General features: G+C 41.3%; 1 protein-coding gene across 1 annotated transcript in view; it reads right to left on the reverse strand.

Moving 5' to 3' along the window:
* The window catches only part of LOC140910706 (sucrase-isomaltase, intestinal-like), a 98,657-nt gene extending 85,668 nt beyond the window's left edge, over positions 1-12,989 (reverse strand). Inside the window, exons 1-2 of the mRNA XM_073342416.1 lie at positions 12,888-12,989; positions 12,650-12,798 (exon numbers count right to left, since the gene is read on the reverse strand). Of these exons, the coding sequence (XP_073198517.1) occupies positions 12,650-12,798; positions 12,888-12,989 (251 nt within the window). The remainder of the gene's footprint in view (positions 1-12,649; positions 12,799-12,887) is intronic.
* Positions 12,990-19,361: the final 6,372 nt, after the last annotated feature.

The following is a 19,361-nucleotide window of genomic DNA, read 5'->3' on the forward strand; positions in this document are numbered from 1 at the left end:
AAAAACTCACTCTCCTGCTGGTAATAGCTTATCCAAAGCGACCACTCTCCCTACAATGTGCATGATAATCAAGGTGGGCCATTTCCAGCACAAATCCAGGTTTTCTCACCCCCTCACCCCCATACACACACAAACTCACTCTCCTGCTGGCAATAGCTCATCCAAACTGACCACTCTCCTTACAATGTGCATGATAATCAAGGTGGGCCATTTCCAGCATAAATCCAAGTTTAACCAGAACGTTGGGGGGGGGGGGGTAGAAAAAAACAAGGGGAAATAGGCTACCTTGCATAATGACTTAGCCACTCCCAGTCTCTATTTAAGCCTAAATTAATAGTATCCAATTTGCAAATGAATTCCAATTCAGCAGTTTCTCGCTGGAGTCTGGATTTGAAGTTTTTTTGTTGTAAGATAGCGACCTTCATGTCTGTGATTGCGTGACCAGAGAGATTGAAGTGTTCTCCGACTGGTTTATGAATGTTATAATTCTTGACATCTGATTTGTGTCCATTTATTCTTTTACGTAGAGATTGTCTAGTTTGACCAATGTACATGGCAGAGGGGCATTGCTGGCACATGATGGCATATATCACATTGGTGGATGTGCAGGTGAACGAGCCTCTGATAGTGTGGCTGATGTTATTAGGCCCTGTGATGGTGTCCCCTGAATAGATACGTGGGCACAGTTGGCAACCGGCTTTGTTGCAAGGATAGGTTCCTGGGTTAGTGATTCTGTTGTTTGGTATGTGGTTGTTGGTGAGTATTTGCTTCAGGTTGGGGGGCTGTCTGTAGGCAAGGACTGGCCTGTCTCCCAAGATTTGTGAGAGTGTTGGGTCATCCTTCAGGATAGGTTGTAGATCCTTAATAATGCATTGGAGGGGTTTTAGTTGGGGGCTGAAGGTGATGGCTAGTGGCGTTCTGTTATTTTCTTTGTTAGGCCTGTCCTGTAGTAGGTAACTTCTGGGAACTCTTCTGGCTCTATCAATCTGTTTCTTCACTTCCGCAGGTGGGTATTGTAGTTGTAAGAATGCTTGATAGAGATCTTGTAGGTGTTTGTCTCTGTCTGAGGGGTTGGAGCAAATGCGGTTGTATCACAGAGCTTGGCTGTAGACGATGGTTCGTGTGGTGTGGTCAGGGTGAAAGCTGGAGGCATGTAGGTAGGAATAGCGGTCAGTAGGTTTCCGGTATAGGGTGGTGTTTATGAGACCATTGTTTATTAGCACTGTAGTGTCCAGGAAGTGGATCTCTTGTGTGGACTGGACCGGGCTGAGGTTGATGGTGGGATGGAAATTGTTGAAATCATGGTGGAGTTCCTCAAGGGCTTCTTTTCCATGGGTCCAGATGATGAAGATGTCATCAATATAGCGCAAGTATAGTAGGGGCGTTATGGGACGAGAGCTGAGGAAGTGTTGTTCTAAGTCAGCCATAAAAATGTTGGCATACTGTGGGGCCATGTGGGTACCCACAGCAGTGCCGCTGATCTGAAGGTATACATTGTCCCCAAATGTAAAATAGTTATGGGTAAGGACAAAGTCACAAAGTTCAGCCACCAGGTTAGCCATGACATTATCGGGGATAGTGTTCTTGATGGCTTGTAGTCCATCTTTGTGTGGAATGTTGGTGTAGAGGGCTTCTACATCCATAGTGGCCAGGAGGGTGTTATCAGGAAGATCACCGATGGATTGTAGTTTCCTCAGGAAGTCAGTGGTGTCTCAAAGATAGCTGGGAGTGCTGGTAGCGTAGGGCCTGAGGAGGGAGTCTACATAGCCAGACAATCCTGCTGTCAGGGTGCCAATACCTGAGATGATGGGGCACCCAGGATTTCCAGGTTTATGGATCTTGGGTAGTAGATAGAATATCCCAGGTCGGGGTTCCAGGGGTGTGTCTGTGCAGATTTGATCTTGTGCTTTTTCAGGAAGTTTCTTGAGCAAATGCTGTAGTTGCTTTTGGTAACTCTCAGTGGGATCATAGGGTAATGGCTTGTAGAAAGTGGTGTTGGAGAGCTGCCGAGCAGCCTCTTGTTCATATTCCGACCTATTCATGATGACAACAGCATCTCCTTTGTCAGCCTTTTTGATTATGATGTCAGAGTTGTTTCTGAGGCTGTGGATGGCATTGTATTTGTGCTGGAAATGGCCCACCTTGATTATCATACACATTTTAAAGAGAGTGGTCACTTTGGATGGGCTATTACCAGCAGGAGAGTGAGTTTGTGTGGGGAGGGGGCGGAGGGTGAGAAAACCTGGATTTGTGCTGGAAATGGCCCAACTTGATGATCACTTTAGATAAGCTATTACCAGCAGGAGAGTGGGGTGGGAGGAGGTATTGTTTCATGGTCTCTGTGTATATAATGTCTTCTGCAGTTTCCACGGTATGCATCCGATGAAGTGAGCTGTAGCTCACGAAAGCTCATGCTCAAATAAATTGGTTAGTCTCTAAGGTGCCACAAGTTCTCCTTTTCTTTTTGCGAATACAGACTAACACGGCTGCTACTCTGAAACCTGTCTTTAAACGACAGCTTTCTCTCATCTGTGACTTTATAATACCCGCATAAACAGATCAAATTTGTTCTAAACAAAGGACATTTATAGATATTTTTATATTTATGATTTTTTTCTGGTTTCTTTCATTAGTTTTATGCATTTATTTCTATTGAATCATCTATGGACAAATACACATTTTAATTAGGTGTTACTTCATGTTTGCTGTTACTAATGCTATAATGAGCTGTATACATACTCTGAAAGTACATTGTACCGCTATATGACATGAATGCCATACTTATGTATGTATATAAGAACTGTGATTTCGTTACAATAAATTAAAATAAAAGAACCAAAACCACAGAAGGTGGTAGTGGAGGTACTTTCACATATTCATAGATCCCAAGGCCAGAACGGACCACTGTGATCATGTAGTCTGACTTCTTGTGTACACAGACCACGGATCTTCCCCAAAGTAATTCCTAGTGGCCAGTGCTTATATCTTAGAAAAAATCCAATCTTGATTTTAAAATGGTCGGTGATGAACAATCCACCACAACCCATGGTAAATTGTTCCAGTGGTTAACTATGCTTACTGCTAAAATGTGCGCCTTTTTCCTGTGTGAATATAAATACAAATATAAATATTAAATCCTTTAATATGAATTATTTGTTATCAGCGGTTTTGGTAAAATTAAATGGAATACCAAATTAGCCCATAAACTGAAGGGCCATAATCCATTTAATGTAGATGTAAACTCTTAACTACAATTTCTGTTAAGAACTTTTCATATAGGCCTGGAGTCCACAGCTTGGCCTGGGGCATGAGGGCTAGCTAACAAAGAACAATACGTGGCTAAGAGAAAGCTGGGGTAGACAGACAACCTTGTGCGTTTCAAATCGATTAGTGGAGTCAGCATGACTCCAGATGGTGAGCTGTAATTGGCTGTCCTTAGCGCGAGTTATAGACACATAAAACGCTAAGAAGGGCCTCAAAGTTAACTCCCTGATGCAGGAAGGAGATAGTGGTACAATACCCCTCAGATGCCAGAACAGAGTTCAGGGAGAGGCCTAACATGATTGACATGAGTAATGACACCCTCCACTCACAGATGTATGCCAATCCCAGTTCACAGAAATGCAAGGATAAAACTATAAACAATTGTTATTGTTAAATACTAATTATTACTTTTTTGCTTTAAATCTCCAGGAATGTACCTCTTGGTCAACTGGAGAGCTGCTACCTCATTCCCCTGGACCCCAAAATTAGGATTTAACCTATATACTTTAATAGAAATAGTTTAAGGGTAATTACCTATGTGTTAGCAATATGTTAATTTGAGCCATGGGTGGAGCCATTGTGTAATCTTTTAGACCCTTGGCTTATTGTGCTTATCTCGTCTTGCTGCTAGAACCTGTCCAGGGGCTTGGGAACTCCCTCCCCGTCACTTCTCTCCACCCATGGCACCCTATATAAACTATTGTAATTAATTGTTGGGCAGTGCCTCTGAGCCTAATAAGCAAAGTGATACTCCGCCAGTGCTGTGCGTAATAAACTCCTGTGCTTGACTCCACACAGTGTCCATTGCTGTTCCTTCAAAACTGATTATGTGGAAGGTTCTGTGTATTAGCAGTGAGCATAGTACTATAGCCATTTACTGTAGCACATCTATAAACTATCCTGTTTGAGAGCCGGGGTTTATACTGTTGTCACCAGACCGAATTTATATTTCTTACCCTGGGACAAACTTTTTACTGTTGTGGGAAAGAGAGTTGGGTTAAACAACTGGGCCTATGTTGCACTCCAGGCAGTGCCCAGGCTGCATCCTCCATCACTGGGAGAGCAGAGACTCTTGCCCTTACATAGAGCTGCAATGGGGCATGGGAAGGCTCCTTGCTCCCTCCCCAGTCTACTGCACCTATGCAAGGGTTAGGTACAGTTTGGGCCTAGAGGGAGAAGCCAAGTGTACCAAGCAATTATTGAAAATTAAGACAATGTATTTATTGGGCCTCTGTGTTTTGGCAGTACTGCAGTTCTAACAAGCTGGACCCATGAGGATTTTCTGCCACTGGTGACTTAGTTGTTACACATCATGTTCGTGCCTTTGCCAATGGAAACCCCCAAGCCACTGGGAAAGGTGATTTTTTCTTTTTCCTTGGAAATATGTATAAAGTATCACCAAGAATTAAAAGGAACCCTTTTGAAAACCAAGGCTTTTCTGTGAAAAGTTACCCTATATGGGAATAGGTATCAGCTCATGGGCTGTGTGCCAGGCAAAACTAACATGATCACCCAGTTCAGTCAGGTACTGGGTTTCCAGTGTCAATGTTCGGAGAAAAGGATGGTCAAAGAACTAAAAAGTAAATGTAGCCAGAAGGAAAGATGTTGGGAAGACCTTGAATAACTGCCTTAGCCCATTGAGCACTCTATGTGATGCCTACTCAGAGAACATGAGGTTTCATATTTCCTGGTATCTGCATTCAAACACTGACATTTCCGATTTGAAAGTAATTAGCATTACCAAGGGATTACAAGTATTTGCTGTAATGGAACATGAAACACAGCGGCTCGTGTATTGGGACACCAGGTTTTCTTTATTAACTTACTATGTATTCAGCTACTTCATGGCCATATGTTGAACTTCCCTAAATAAGCCTCTGCTCTCTCTTTTCCTTAATGTTAGGTAACTTCTGATTGCTGCCATTGCATTCTTTTTTCCCTTCTCCCCTTTAAAAGACAAAAAGGCAGGACTTCCCTTTAAATCCTCCCCTCCCCAAGCATTCTACAGCCTTGAGCCCCACTAGTACATTAACTTTGTAAGCTGCCAGGATCCATTACTTTACAACACTGCAATATTCTGAGGGTTATTTAGATTAAAAAATGACCATTTAAATGAGACACCCACCTTTATCACTCTAAAAACCTTTGGATACAATAAAATAAAAATGTTATATTTGCCTTGTGACAGTGTTTGTTTACTCCAATCTGCTTTAAAGCAGGATGAAAGCCAACAAAACAGAAGGGAATATAAAATCATACAGTGTTTGTAGGAATGTGCTTGATTCTCATTAAAAAATTACTTACTAAGTACAATAGTACACTGAAAAATATACCCAGCCCCCTTTCCACGAATAAGGTCAGTCTAAGAAGTTTGTGTATTTTCACATAAATTGATTGGTTTGAGAGATTACTACATGGGAGAAAAGTCTAAAAAATTCAGATACAATATTCACCATCAACAATTCAGCATTTGCCATCAGTTACACACAGCATTGTCTATGAATACCAGAGCATCTCCCTCAACTCAGGAGATCTCCCTAGTAAAATGTTTGGAAAATATTAACCTTTTAGTGGTTTCTATTGTATTTCCCAATCTTTGGAAGTATGAGGAGGCCAAGGTATTTTGATAGCTCTGATAATGCATACTAACTGTAGAGCTGCCGTTCCTTTAGGTATCACTTCTGAAAACATGTGCTCCCTTCCAAACACTGTGCATAAGGCTTAAGAATAAGCCTTTCTATTTATAGTGTCTCATCTGGAAGAAGACTGACTCAGGAGCCAAAGGGACAGCATGAAGTTTGCATTTCTGGCTGGCATTCAAGCTTGTAGCACGAGAACAAACAGTAGGTCCCCTTTGTGCTACCAGATCAAAGTGTAACTATAATGGATCAGTGAAATGCCTTTGAAAATAAACAAATGAAATAATGCTTGGTTTATTTAAGGGAGGACTATATAATACCTTGTGGCATTTCAAGTATGACTAAAAGTCAACGGAATCAAGTTTGTTGAAATATGGTCACTTATTCCTTGAAATCCAAGCAATTATTAAATGTAAAAAGATCCCCTGGCCCAAGAACATTATTACATGTAAATGAACATCTGGTGCTACTAAGATGTCTTATAAACCCTCAGAGATGTGTGGACCCCATTTTAGTAGAGAGATTGGGTACAATTTTCAAAAGCACCTAAGTGATTTAGAAGCCTAAATCCCATTTTAAAAAGCCACTTAGAATTTAGGAGCCTAAATCTCGAGGACGTTCAATGAGGTTCCTAAAGAATTTCTGAAAATGACTCAGGAGCCACCTCCTCTCCAGTTCCCTCATCATCGAACATCCTTGTGGCAACCCCAGGCACTGATGACTTGGAAGAGGAATACTCAGAAAGAGATTGGTATATTTCTAGTTTTCTTGTCATGTGAGTTAGTAAGAAGCAGGGAGGACTGTTAGCATCGTGTGACCAGCAGGTTTTCCACAGAACACTAGTGGTCCATTGACCACAGTTCAACAACTGCTGAGCTAATACCACTTTTGATAATTAATCACAAAATGTAGTTACAATGATTGATTCTGTTCTGTTCAGGTTCTTCTACTGCACCCATCATCATCATATCAGAGCATTTTCCAGAAGTGCAATAACCCAGACAACTGCATTTTTGTTTTGAAAAGGAATTAGGCAAACATTACCTACATCCCCCTTACCCATGTATAAAAATCGTAATGATTATAACTCCAAAAATACCCTGTAAGAATAATGGCTGTTACAAACTGGAAGCAAATATGAGTTACACAAGTTGCACACAATTTGCCTATGTTACTTTCAGCAAAATTGCAGTTTGAGACAATAGCTTTCGAAATCATTCTGATAGCTTCCCTTCTAGAAAATCTTCTCATGAGAAATGGTGTCTGTGCTTACTACAAGAATCAATACAAAAGCCAGCTGAACTCTGCAGCAGCAGTTTTGAAATTAGTGACAATCTTGATTAGGATTTGATTATTTGTTGCATGTCCTCTGAAGTGTGGTAACTAACAAAGAATTGAATGCTCTTAATAGAGATAACAGAATATTTGACTGGCTTGGAAAGATGCTCTGTCTTGCATTATTCTTATTCTATCATGCAAGAAAAATTGTTTGGAGCACATATATTAACTGGATCAGACACATGGGCCATCTAGTCCAGTATCCTGGTCTCCAACAATAGCCAGTGCCAGATGCTTCAGAGGAAGGCATGAAACTTGTTTGCGGAGGAAGTTTTTTGGTAATATTGTAGGAGAATTGGTTTATATTCTGAATCATTTGGGTTGATAGCCCTTATAATTTTTTAATTAACTGGTATGACTATAGCTGGTTCTTATTATACAAATCTGTATCCTACCAAGCTCTCTGCCTCAATAATATATTGCAAGCTCCACAGGATAATTATACGTTGTGTAAAACATTTTTTCTTTGTGTTATTTTTAAATTTGACACTTTTAAATCTGTTTGGTATTTGCTTGTTGTTCATCTCTGCTGAAACCAAATAGCCCCGGGCCTTTTACTATCTCCTCAAAGAGAAACCATTCTATGCCTCTGATCATTTGCCCTGCTCTTTTCTATTGCTGCTGTACCCATGGAATGACAAAAAATGAATATGACGTTCAACATGACACCATATTATTGAGTAATATAATGGCATTATCTGTTCAGTTTTATTTTCTACCCCTCTCTTACAACACCCTTACATTTTCTTAGCTATTTTGACTGCCATTGGGCCCTGAGCAGATGTTTTCACACCTCTCACAAAAGCTTCCCACATAGTACAAAGAGCTGTAGTAATGGCTGTAAATAATATTCAGGAACATATATATCCCCTAAATTTCCATCCTCTCCCACCTGCAATATTTTCAAGTATGACATTAAATAACTCCCTGTAAGGAGACCTTGCGTACACATATGACAGAGCTGGAAGGGATTTTTATACTCTACGGACAAGACAACAGGCCTGATATCCTCTTCTTCTTCATCTATCATACTAATCCACTGTGACGGAATTTAAAGCATAAATACACATCTATTGCATCTGGGACAGAGACTGTGGTATAGAAATGATGGATGAGAAATAAAAATATAGATATTAACAAAAAATCCACAGTGGTTCTTCAGCACAGAATGTACTTAACTCTACATGGATTACATTCATGGCATTGTGCTATAGGAATTGTGGGATTATAGGGACTTCTAAGCATTGTTAGTGTGGTTGTCCAAAAATGAAAAGCTGCTGACAGAGATAAAGTGCTCTATGTGAACAGGTTTATGAAAAGTTGGGATAGTTTTACAATGGAAAAGCTTTCAGCAGGGACCCATGAAAGCTACAGTGGTGTATATGGATTTGTGTTGTCTAGACACCATTTACCATCTACTGAGATGCTGGGAATACAGCTTGGATTCGTGTAATTTGGCCTGGTTTGTTGTTATTGATTACTTTGAGCAATATTGGTGTTTACAGAGAGATTAATGATCAGATCAACTCTTTATTGGGATTCCAGGGATTTGATCTGCTGCAGCTGGATATGCAGGGTGTTTTGTGTCTTAAAAAGGGTTCTTCCTGAGTCACTGCCTGTCCCCAGAACTTCTGAGAGAGGTGATTCCCAGGAGGTGACTCTCTGTGCTAAAACCTGGAGCTATATTACCTTTACTATGGATTTCACTGACAGGTGGGGGGGGGGGAATGATGCAATCTCTTCCAGCCCTACACCTGTCCCTCTTCCTACTTCCCCTGGGTGCTTCCTCCCACCCCCACCCCCACCCCCATGCTGAAATATGGTGGAGAAAGGGCAGGAAAAATGCCACCAAGCATCTGACCCCTTCACTTCCTAGTGGAAAGGGCTATGAACACAGGGTCTCCTCCACATGGTTAGCAGGGTGATAAGGTTCATTTTCATATGAGCAGTGGGTGTAGGCTTAAAATAGACCCCCCAATTAAGCTAAATAGAGGGGTCCTTGGGAAGGCCCAGCTGAGTTGCCAGCTTTGGTAACAGACAATTTTTTGCAAGGCTGTGTCAGCAGGACAGAAGCACATTGGGTCACAGCGTAGTCTTGAACGGACAAAGAAAATTTCCACTTGCTAACAACGGGTGTCATCAACCAGTGCCCAGCAAAGTCCAACGGCAATGACCAAACCATGTTCAGCACAATTTTAGAAATGAGTTTTAATCACTGCTTCTGAAGCTGTGTAGAACACAGCTCTGACCTTGGCAACACATGGAGACATGCCTGGCACCCGTTCAGCTGCACTGATTGCTCACACCCATCATCGGCAATGAGTAATTTTCTTAGACAAAGCTTTTTGGATGGTTGTTCCTGCAGCAGCAAAAGGGACAGGACAGAAAGAACTGATTGCTCCATTTATAGGCTTCTTGCTTTAACCAGTCTGGACTCTTCTGCTTTTTCTGCACAATAGGATTTTACCACTGGTTCAGCTGAGCCTATGTTACCACTGGTGGGAGCCCTAATGTAGAGAAGGTTCCCATACGGCTAGACCTGTTTTTACCAACATGTTGTTAAAACTGCTTTCACCAGGTTTAAATAACCTAGTGGTAAAAATGCCAGAAGCTACTGGAGTGTCTTCTACACTATGGCTCCCACTGCTTCTCTCACTGCTCCGGCTGCACTGGTGCAGTGGGAATAATTTCATAACATTCCCTGCTGTAGAGACAGTTGCTACTATCAAATAAACATCATGGCTTCCAGATCAGGAAGTATGGAGTAAATTAACATGTTGAAAGAAGGATACACACACAGTTCTCCTGAACTCTAATGGAAGTGGTGAGTGTAAATCCCTATATTGGGACAAAGAGATACTACTCAGCATCCAAATTCACTCATTTAGATCAGCTCGGATGTGTGAAGAGGTGCTTTTTTGTTAATCACACAGGGAATTCAGCTGCAAAGGGGGTACAGCTGTGAGAGGAATCTTTTCCTGCTGGAACGAGACCCTCCCATCTATAATCAACTTGCTGTGCCTTTTCCCAGAAGCAGACCGTTTTCCTTTCTCATGCACTATATGCAAACATCAGTCTCGGCAGTGATAATGTTTCATTAATAGTATTGTCTTCAGTTGCCGGATAAAACCATTAACCATGGCAATATTAACATTTAATCGTTTTTTTTAACTGGGTGGATTCCAGAAGAGCTTCATCGCCTGGGGTAACACAGCGTATGCTTTTCCAGTGGCAATTTTTAACAGCAATGGATTTCTACTGAAATCTGAACTATTGATACAGACATTAGCCAAGGCTGCCCTCTATCTTCCTCTTCTTTCAACACAGCCCATTCTTTCACAGAGCTTACACTGTCATTAAGCCCAAAGTTTCAGAAGTGAGCGCTCTATTTAGGTTTCAGAGTAACAGCCGTGTTAGTCTGTATGTAGCTCACGAAAGCTGATGCTCTAATAAATTGGTTAGTCTCTAAGGTGCCACAAGTCCTCCTTTTCTTTTCACTATATTTAGGAGTCCCTTTTTAGACAGATACTGCCTGGTCTTCAAATGCCCGTAGCTCTCAGTAGCTCCCATTGAGAACAATGGGATCTACAAGGAGCTCTTTTGAAAACCTGCCAAATAGGGCCTGATTTTCAGAGTTGCTGAGCACCCACAGCTCCCACTGGAATTGTGTGCTCTCAGCACCCCTGAAAATAAATCCTGCAGGTATCTCAAGTTGAGACCCAAAGAACCAGCTTGTAGTAATTTTTCAGTAAGCATTCACTTCACATATGATAATTCCAATTAATGAGCCTTAATCAATCCTTACAACAGAAAGGGCTACACAGATAATCTCTTGGATCAAAGACAGGAAAATTGGACTTTTAACTGGAACCTGCTATCAACACAAAGCCATTAATTCTAAATGAGGAAATAAGCAAATTTTTTGCTATCTCACTGATACATAGAACACTAAATTTACAATACCCTGTTAAAAAACAAAACAAAACACTTTTACAAAGTTGGCTATGAAACTTGTAAAAGATGTCACACAAGATAGCTATTTAGAAGAGCGTCCAGCTAATTAAAAATAAAGCCCAGTATTTACATTTGCAGACTCAACATATTTTATAAGCTGTATTCGCAAGGACAAATTCCTGATGTGAGACACAAGAGGGTGTAACACTTAGTGAAAACAACCAAAACATGTTTTGAAAATGTTCAGTCTCCTCCCCATAAATTGTGACGCTCCATTTCTTGCCAGCAAAATGTTTATATTCTGAGTCTGTTTAACAACAAACATCTGAAAGAAATGGGGTTTTATATGTTTTGTTTTCAATATTCAGGCTTAAGTTTTTGGGTGCAATTTTACAGAAATTATGGATAGAAATAACCAATGCCACATTTCAACAAACTTCTGAAAATGTGCTTGACATAAAAATTCCTGTGAGCAGAAACATACTTTTTCTGCATTTTCTCTCCCAACATTCTCATGCCTAGGGTACATATATTTATATGACCTATATTTCCTGCTTCTGCTACCTGAGTCATCTAATGATACCACAGTACAGTTTGTGACATCTTAATACATCATAACAACCAATCATATGATGTCATATGATAACACCGGATTGTAGCCTCACTAAATGAAGCCAGCAAGAGCATGCTGATTAGAAAGGAGTAAGTTACTCATTCCATACAAATATCTTGGTAACCATCATTAAGTGGAAAATAAGCAAAGAAGAGATTTATGACGTTAGAATGGCTGGAAAGTGACAATACAAAATTTGTGGTGTTTGCTGATGTATGGACATTTTTCCTTAAAAAAAATACACTGCACAAATTGTACAATTCAACTAATATTTTTGCACTGTTTTATCATGATTTCTCTAGTTTCCTTGGGCCTACATTTTGAAAAGTGATTAGTGTTTATGGGTGTCCAGCTTAAGACATTACAGGAGCCTAATTCTCAGAGGGTGAGTGATTAGCACTTCCTGTAAACCAGGCCCCATTAAGATGTCTCAGGTTGGGCATCCAGAAATGCAGGACCTCCAAACTCACTAGTCCTTGGCAATAATTTATTACATTGCAGACACACAGCATGCAGTGCCAGCTAGATTATTATTTGATAAGGAACAGATCTTGATTCTCTGATCAATCTTTCCTTAATGTTTAAGTAACTCTTGCATGTGTATATATCTTTATGTTTATAGTAAGCACTATGATAGGACTCCACTTCCTAATGGGACACACCTTAATCTACTAGATGCCATGTGTGTACACACACACACACACACACAAAATTCACGTTTGTGAGAGGAAGGATCATTTCTCTCTGTTCGCCATGTTGAACAAGCAATGGTATGCAAAATCATTCTCATCTTGTCTTCCTTATTTTCTACACAAAACAATCTTAATATACTTGTACTTACAGCACTGTTCCTGTGCTTTTCCTTATGATTTTAAACTGAAAGGAGGGCTGATTTATAAACTCGATGTCATAGCTGGTGTCAGCAGCAGCAGTGGATGGAGATTCAATCTTGAGTGGAACTTCAAATCGTTGGCTATTAGGATCATAAATCTAAATCAGCGTGAGAGTAGGCACAAAGTCATTGGCTGGTTAGTTAGCTTAAGTTACTTGGATTAATTTTTTTTTCTTTTAACACTTACCTTAAACCTGAGTCGGTCTTTCGTCTGGAACTCCACATCCATGGCAACAGAAGAAATATCATTGCCGAACAGTGACATCATGATATTACGTTTCATCAGCATTAACCTACAAACACACTTAATTACCACACACCAAAGTGCTTAAGCACAAGAACACCCATATACAGGGCAAAACAGTGGAAAGGATTCAGTTCTATTAACCAATAGCAAATCTTCCTGGACTAGAACTTCCATAAATCATGAATTTGTTAATAGATATTGTTGGGGTGGGCAAAGGAGGATATTTTCCCCCAAAATTCAGCTAGATAGCATCATCTTGTACCCTCTTGTGGAAGGTCCAGCTATTCTACAAAAGGGGAGTGGGGAAAATTTATGCCTATGCATTTATAAATGAATTCTAGAATCAGAACCCAAAACGGTACATAGCTTTTAGGCAGTCCAACCAAATGTGAATGCATAAAGAATGACTAAAGACTTAAACAAGCAATGGTGAAGTTTACCTCCAGCCTTTAGCTGTCTTTTGCAGCGGCCCAGACAGAGAGTACCCATATAGGCCATCTTCTGGGAAAGAGCACCAGGGGGCATTGGAGACTTTTGTAGAACACCAAATGCAGCCCTTTGCCTCACATGCCTCTTTTGAGGCACCAAGCTGAGGGTGGCAATCAATGCGTTTCTGAACTGGAACATTGTTAGGGCAAGATGGATCTTCAACTGAGTCATAGAAGCAAAATGGAACATTCGGCGCACTAGTCTCACACCACCGGCAGCCACGACTTATGCAGGAGGTTTCAGTAGCTCCAGGTTCTGGATGACAGTCCTGCCGAAGGTCCTCAGAGATTGTTGTTGGGCATGTGCTTGAGTGAAAAGGCCGAGCTAAAACTAAACCAGGAAAGGAAACGGACAGTGAGCATCAAAACCACAGAGGAGTTCAGAATGAAATAATGCAACTTGCTTTTGTGTAGCTATAGCTAGAACGCATGACGCTTGTGATGGATGGGACCTGAACGCAGCATCTTCATTGTTCAAACAAGAGAATATAGTTTTTCTAGACCTCAAGAACAATGTGCTGTATTTTTATTACCCAGATGTGGATTTTTTGGAGGGCCATTGTAATTATTCCTCCTGCTGTGGTTTCTTGTATGTAGGCAGCTATGTGTTGTTACTTTGCCCAGTGCCTATTGTTCTCAGCTGAAGATGGAGTAGATTTGAAATATTTGTCTGAAGACAAATAGTGGATAAAGAAATAAATAGTATTTTTATGGAGGCGTGCAGCCTTGACTCTGGAGTCAAGGCTCACAGTCAAGGCTGCTCTGAGATCGGCCCTTAAACAAAGGCTAAAAATCCCCTGTTTCATTTTAATGATTGAATTTGATGTATATTTACTACTATTAGTAAAAAGAAAAGGAGTACTTGTGGCACCTTAGAAACTAACCAATTTATTTGAGCATAAGCTTTCGTGAGCTACAGCTCACTTCATCAGATGCATACAGTGGGGAGATTTTATATACACAGAGAACGTGAAACAATGGGTGTTATCATACACACTGTAACCAAAGTGATCAGGAAAGGTGAGCTATTACCAGCAGGAGAGTGGGGGGGGGGGGAGGGACCTTTTGTAGTGATAATCAAGGTGGGCCATTTCCAGCAGTTGACAAGAACGTCTGACGAACAGTGGGGGGGAAATAAACAAGGGGAAATAGTTTTACTTTGTGTAATGACCCATCCACTCCCAGTCTTTATTCAAGCCTAAGCTAATTGTATCCAGTTTGCAAATTAATTCCAATTCAGCAGTCTCTCACTGGAGTCTGTTTTTGAAGTTTTTCTGTTGAAGAATTGCCACTTTTAGGTCTGTAATTGAGTGACCAAAGAGATTGAAGTGTTCTCCAACTGGTTTATGAATGTTATAATTCTTGACGTCTGATTTGTGTCCATTTATTTTTTTACATAGAGACTGTCCAGTTTGGCCAATGTACATGGCAGAGGGGCATTGCTGGCACATGATGGCATATATCACATTGGTAGATGTGCAGGGTCTAATCACATCAGCCACACTATCAGAGGCTTGTTCACCTGCATACATACCACACAGACTATGCTGACAGCTTGTTCCACACACTCTCAAAGAAACTGCGGAACCACCTGATCAACATTCTCTACAGCAAACAGGGAAAGATTAAGAATGAGCTCTCAAAACTGGATATTCTTAAAAGAACAACCTTCCACACAAACTTCCTTGTGGCTGGACTTTACAAAAACTAGACAAGCCATTTACAACACACACTTTTCTTCTCTATGAAAGAAAAAGGACACTAAACTACCTAAACTACTCCATGCCACAAGGGGCCACAACAGTGGTTCCCTTAACCCACCCAGCAATATTGTTAATCTATCCAACTATAATCTTAGCCCAGCAGAAGAACCTGTCCTATTTCGGGGCCTCTCTTTCTGCCCCTCCACCCTCATGAACCTGATACAGTTCTGTGGTGACCTAGAATCCTATTTTTGATGTCTCCGACTCAAGGAATATTTCCAACACACCTCTGAACAACATACTAACCCACAGAGACCTTCTTCCAAGACTACAAAAAGAAGGATTCTGGGTGGACTCCTCCTGAAGGTCGAAACAACAGACTGGACTTCTACATAGAATGCTTCCGCCGATGTGCACAGGCTGAAATTGTGGAAAAGCAGCATCACTTGCCCCATAACTTCAGCCGTGCAGAACACAATGCCATCCACAGCCTCAGAAACAATTCTGACATCATAATCAAAAAGGCTGACAAAGGAGGTGCTGTCGTCGTCATGAATAGGTTAGAATATGAACAAGAGGCTGCTAGACAGCTCTCCAATACCACTTTCTACAAGCCATTATCCTCTGATCCCACTGAGGGTTACCAAAAGAAACTACACCATGTGCTCAAGAAACTCCCTGAAAAAGCACAAGAACAAATCTGCACACACACACCCCTAGAACCCTGACTAGGGGTATTCTATCTGCTACCCAAGATCCATAAACCTGGAAATCCTGGATGCCCCATCATCTCAGGCATTAGCACCCTGACAGCAGGATTGTCTGGCTATGTAATCTCCCTCCTTCAGCCCTAAGCTACCAGCACTCCCAGCTATCTTTGAGACACCACTGACTTCCTGAGGAAACTACAGTCCATCGTTGATCTTCCTGAAAACACCATCCTAGCCACTATGGATGTAGAAGCCCTCTACACCAACATTCCGCACAAAGATAGACTACAAGCAGGCAGGAACAGTATCCCTGATAATACCATGGCAAACCTGGTGGCTGAACTTTGTGACTTTGTCCTCACCCATAACTATTTCACATTTGGGGACAATGTATACCTTCAAATCAGCTGCACTGTTGTGGGTACCCACATGGCCCCACAGTATGCCAAAATTTTTATGGCTGACTTAGAACAACGCTTCCTCAGCTCTCGGTCCCTAATGCCCCTACTCTACTTGTGCTACATTGATGACATCTTCATCATCTGGACCCATGGAAAAGAAGCCCTTGAGGAATTCCACCATGATTTCAACAATTTCCATCCCACCATCAACCCCAGCCTGCACCAGTCCACACAAGAGATCCACTTCCTGAACACTATGGTGCTAATAAGCGATGGCCACATAAACACCACCCTATACTGGAAACCCACTGACCACTATACTTACCTACATGCCTTCAGCTTTCATCCAGACCACACCACACGATCCATTGTCTACAGCCAAGCTCTATGACACAACCGCATTTGCTCCAACTCCTCAGACAGAGACAAACACCTACAAGATCTCTAGAAAGATCTCTTGCAACTACAATACCCACCTACAGAAGTGAAGAAACAGATTGACAGAGCCAGAAGAGTTACCTACTACAGGACAGGCCGAACAAAGAAAATAATAGAACACCACTAGCCATCACCTTTAGCCCCCAACTAAAGCCTCTCCAACGCACCATCAAGAATCTACAACCTATCCTGGAGGATGACCCATCACTCTCACAGATCTTGGGAGACAGGCCAGTCCTTGCTTACAGACAGCCCCCAAACTTGAAGCAAATACTCACTAGCAACCACACACAACACAACAAAATCACTAACCCAGGAACCTATCCTTGCAACAAAGCCCATTGCCAACTGTGTCCACATATCTATTCAGGGGACACCATCATAGGGCCTAATCACATCAGCCACAATATCAGAGGCTCATTCACCTGCTCATCTACCAATGTGATATATGCCATCATGTGCCAGCAATGCCCCTCTGCCACGTACATTGGTCAAACTGGACAGTCTCTATGTAAAAGGATAAATGGACACAAATCAGACGTCAAGAATTATAACATTCAAAAACCAGTTGGAGAACACTTCAATCTCTTTGGTCACTCAATTACAGACCTAAAAGTGGCAATTCTTCAACAGAAAATCTTCAAAAACAGACTCCAGTGAGAGACTGCTGAATTGGAATTAATTTGCAAACTGGATAGAATTAATTTAGGCTTGAATAAAGACTGGGAGTGGATGGGTCATTACACAAAGTAAAACTATTTCCCCTTGTTTATATCCTCCCTTACTTTTCGTCAGACGTTCTTGTGAATTGCTGGAAATGGCCCACCTTGATTATCACTACAAAAGGTTTCCCCTCCTCCCCCCCTGCTCTCCTGCTGGTAATAGCTCACCTTTCCTGATCACTCTGGTTACACTGTGTATGATAACACCCATTGTTTCACGTTCTCTGTGTATATAAAATCTCCCCACTGTATGTAACCGATGAAGTGAGCTGTAGTCTCTAAGGTGCGACAAGTACTCCTTTTATTAGTAGTATGTTTGTATTATTATGGGTTTCAGAGTGGTAGCCGTGTTAGTCTGTATCAACAAAAACAATGAGGAGTCCTTGTGGCACCTTAGAGACTAACAAATTTTTTTGGGGCATAAGCTTTTGTGGTCTAAAACCCACTTCATCAGATGCATGGAGTGGAACATACAATAGGGAGGTATAAATACACTGCATTTGAAAAGATGGGAGTTGCCTTACCAAGTGAGGGGTCAGTGCTAATGAGCCAATTCAATTAAGGTGGAAGTGGGCTATTCTCAACAGTTGACAAGAAGGGGTGGAAATCACTTTTGTAGTGCTAATGAGACCAATGTAAACAAGGTGGCCCATTTCAAACAGTTGACAAGAAGGTGTGAGTATCAGCAGGGGAAAATTAGTTTTTGTAGTGACCCATCCACTCCCAGTCTTTATTCAGGCCTAATTTGATGGTGTCCAGTTTGCAAATTAATTCCAGTTCTACAGTTTCTCACTGGAGTCTGTTTTTGAAGTTTTTTTCTTGAAGAATTGCCACTTTTAAGTCTGTTATTGAGTCTCCAGGGAGATTGAAGTGTTCTCCTACTGGTTTTTTAATGTTATAATTCCTGATGTCAGATTTGTGTCTGTTTAGTCTTTTGTGTAGAGACTGTCTAGTTTGGCCAATGTACATGGCAGATGGGCATTGCTGGCACATGATAGCATGTATCACACTGGTAGATGTGCAAGTAAACGAGCCCCTGATAGTGTGGTTGATGTGGTTAGGTCCTATGATGGTGTCCCTTGAATAGATATGTGGACAGAGTTGGCACTGGGGTTTGTTGTTGGTTCCTGGTTGGTTCCTGGGTTAGTGTTTTTGTTGTGTGGTATGTAGTTGTTAGTGAGTATTTGCTTCAGGTTGGGAGGATGTCTTATAAGTGAAGACTGGCCTGTTTCCCAAAGTCTGTGAGAGTGTAGGTGACAGCCCTCAACTAAAACCTCTCCAGCACACCATCAAGGATCTACAACCTATCCTGAAGGGCGATCCCTCACTCTCACAGACCTTATTTGAAATGGGCCACCTTGTTTACATTGGCCTCATTAGCTCTACAAAAGTGATTTCCATCCCTTCTTGTCAACTGTTGAGAATTGCCCACTTCCACCTTAATTGAATTGGCTCATTAGCACTGACCCCCGCCCCCATTTGGTAAGGCAACTCCCATCTTTTCATATGCTGTGTATGTATACCTTCCTACTGTATGTTCCACTCCATGTATTATTGTAGTTAGTCATCACTAAGAAAACCAAAACTAAGCTAATCATCCTCATAACCTTACAAAGAGAATGTTACCTAGCTAGCTATTTCTTTTGGTCCAGTCCTGCACTTCCTCTCCCATGCAAGTGGGTCCCACTGGAATCAATGGGATTACTCACATAAAGAGGGGTTCGCAACAATGGGAATCTATAGCGTTAACAAGTAGCGCCTTAACAAATATTACAAAAAGGGGGAATAAACCTACTGCATGTAAAACATCTACTCTCGATTTAGCATATGGGAATTTCATTACTAAGCCCTGATCATAATTAAAGGCCATTATTCTAAATTACTGCAACAATATTTTGGTGATTATTTCATTTCAAAATTAAAACTATCTTAAATGACTAAAGCTTCTGTAT

The sequence above is a fragment of the Lepidochelys kempii genome, chromosome 1 (assembly GCF_965140265.1).
Source record: "Lepidochelys kempii isolate rLepKem1 chromosome 1, rLepKem1.hap2, whole genome shotgun sequence".
Classification (NCBI taxonomy): Eukaryota; Metazoa; Chordata; order Testudines; family Cheloniidae; genus Lepidochelys; species Lepidochelys kempii.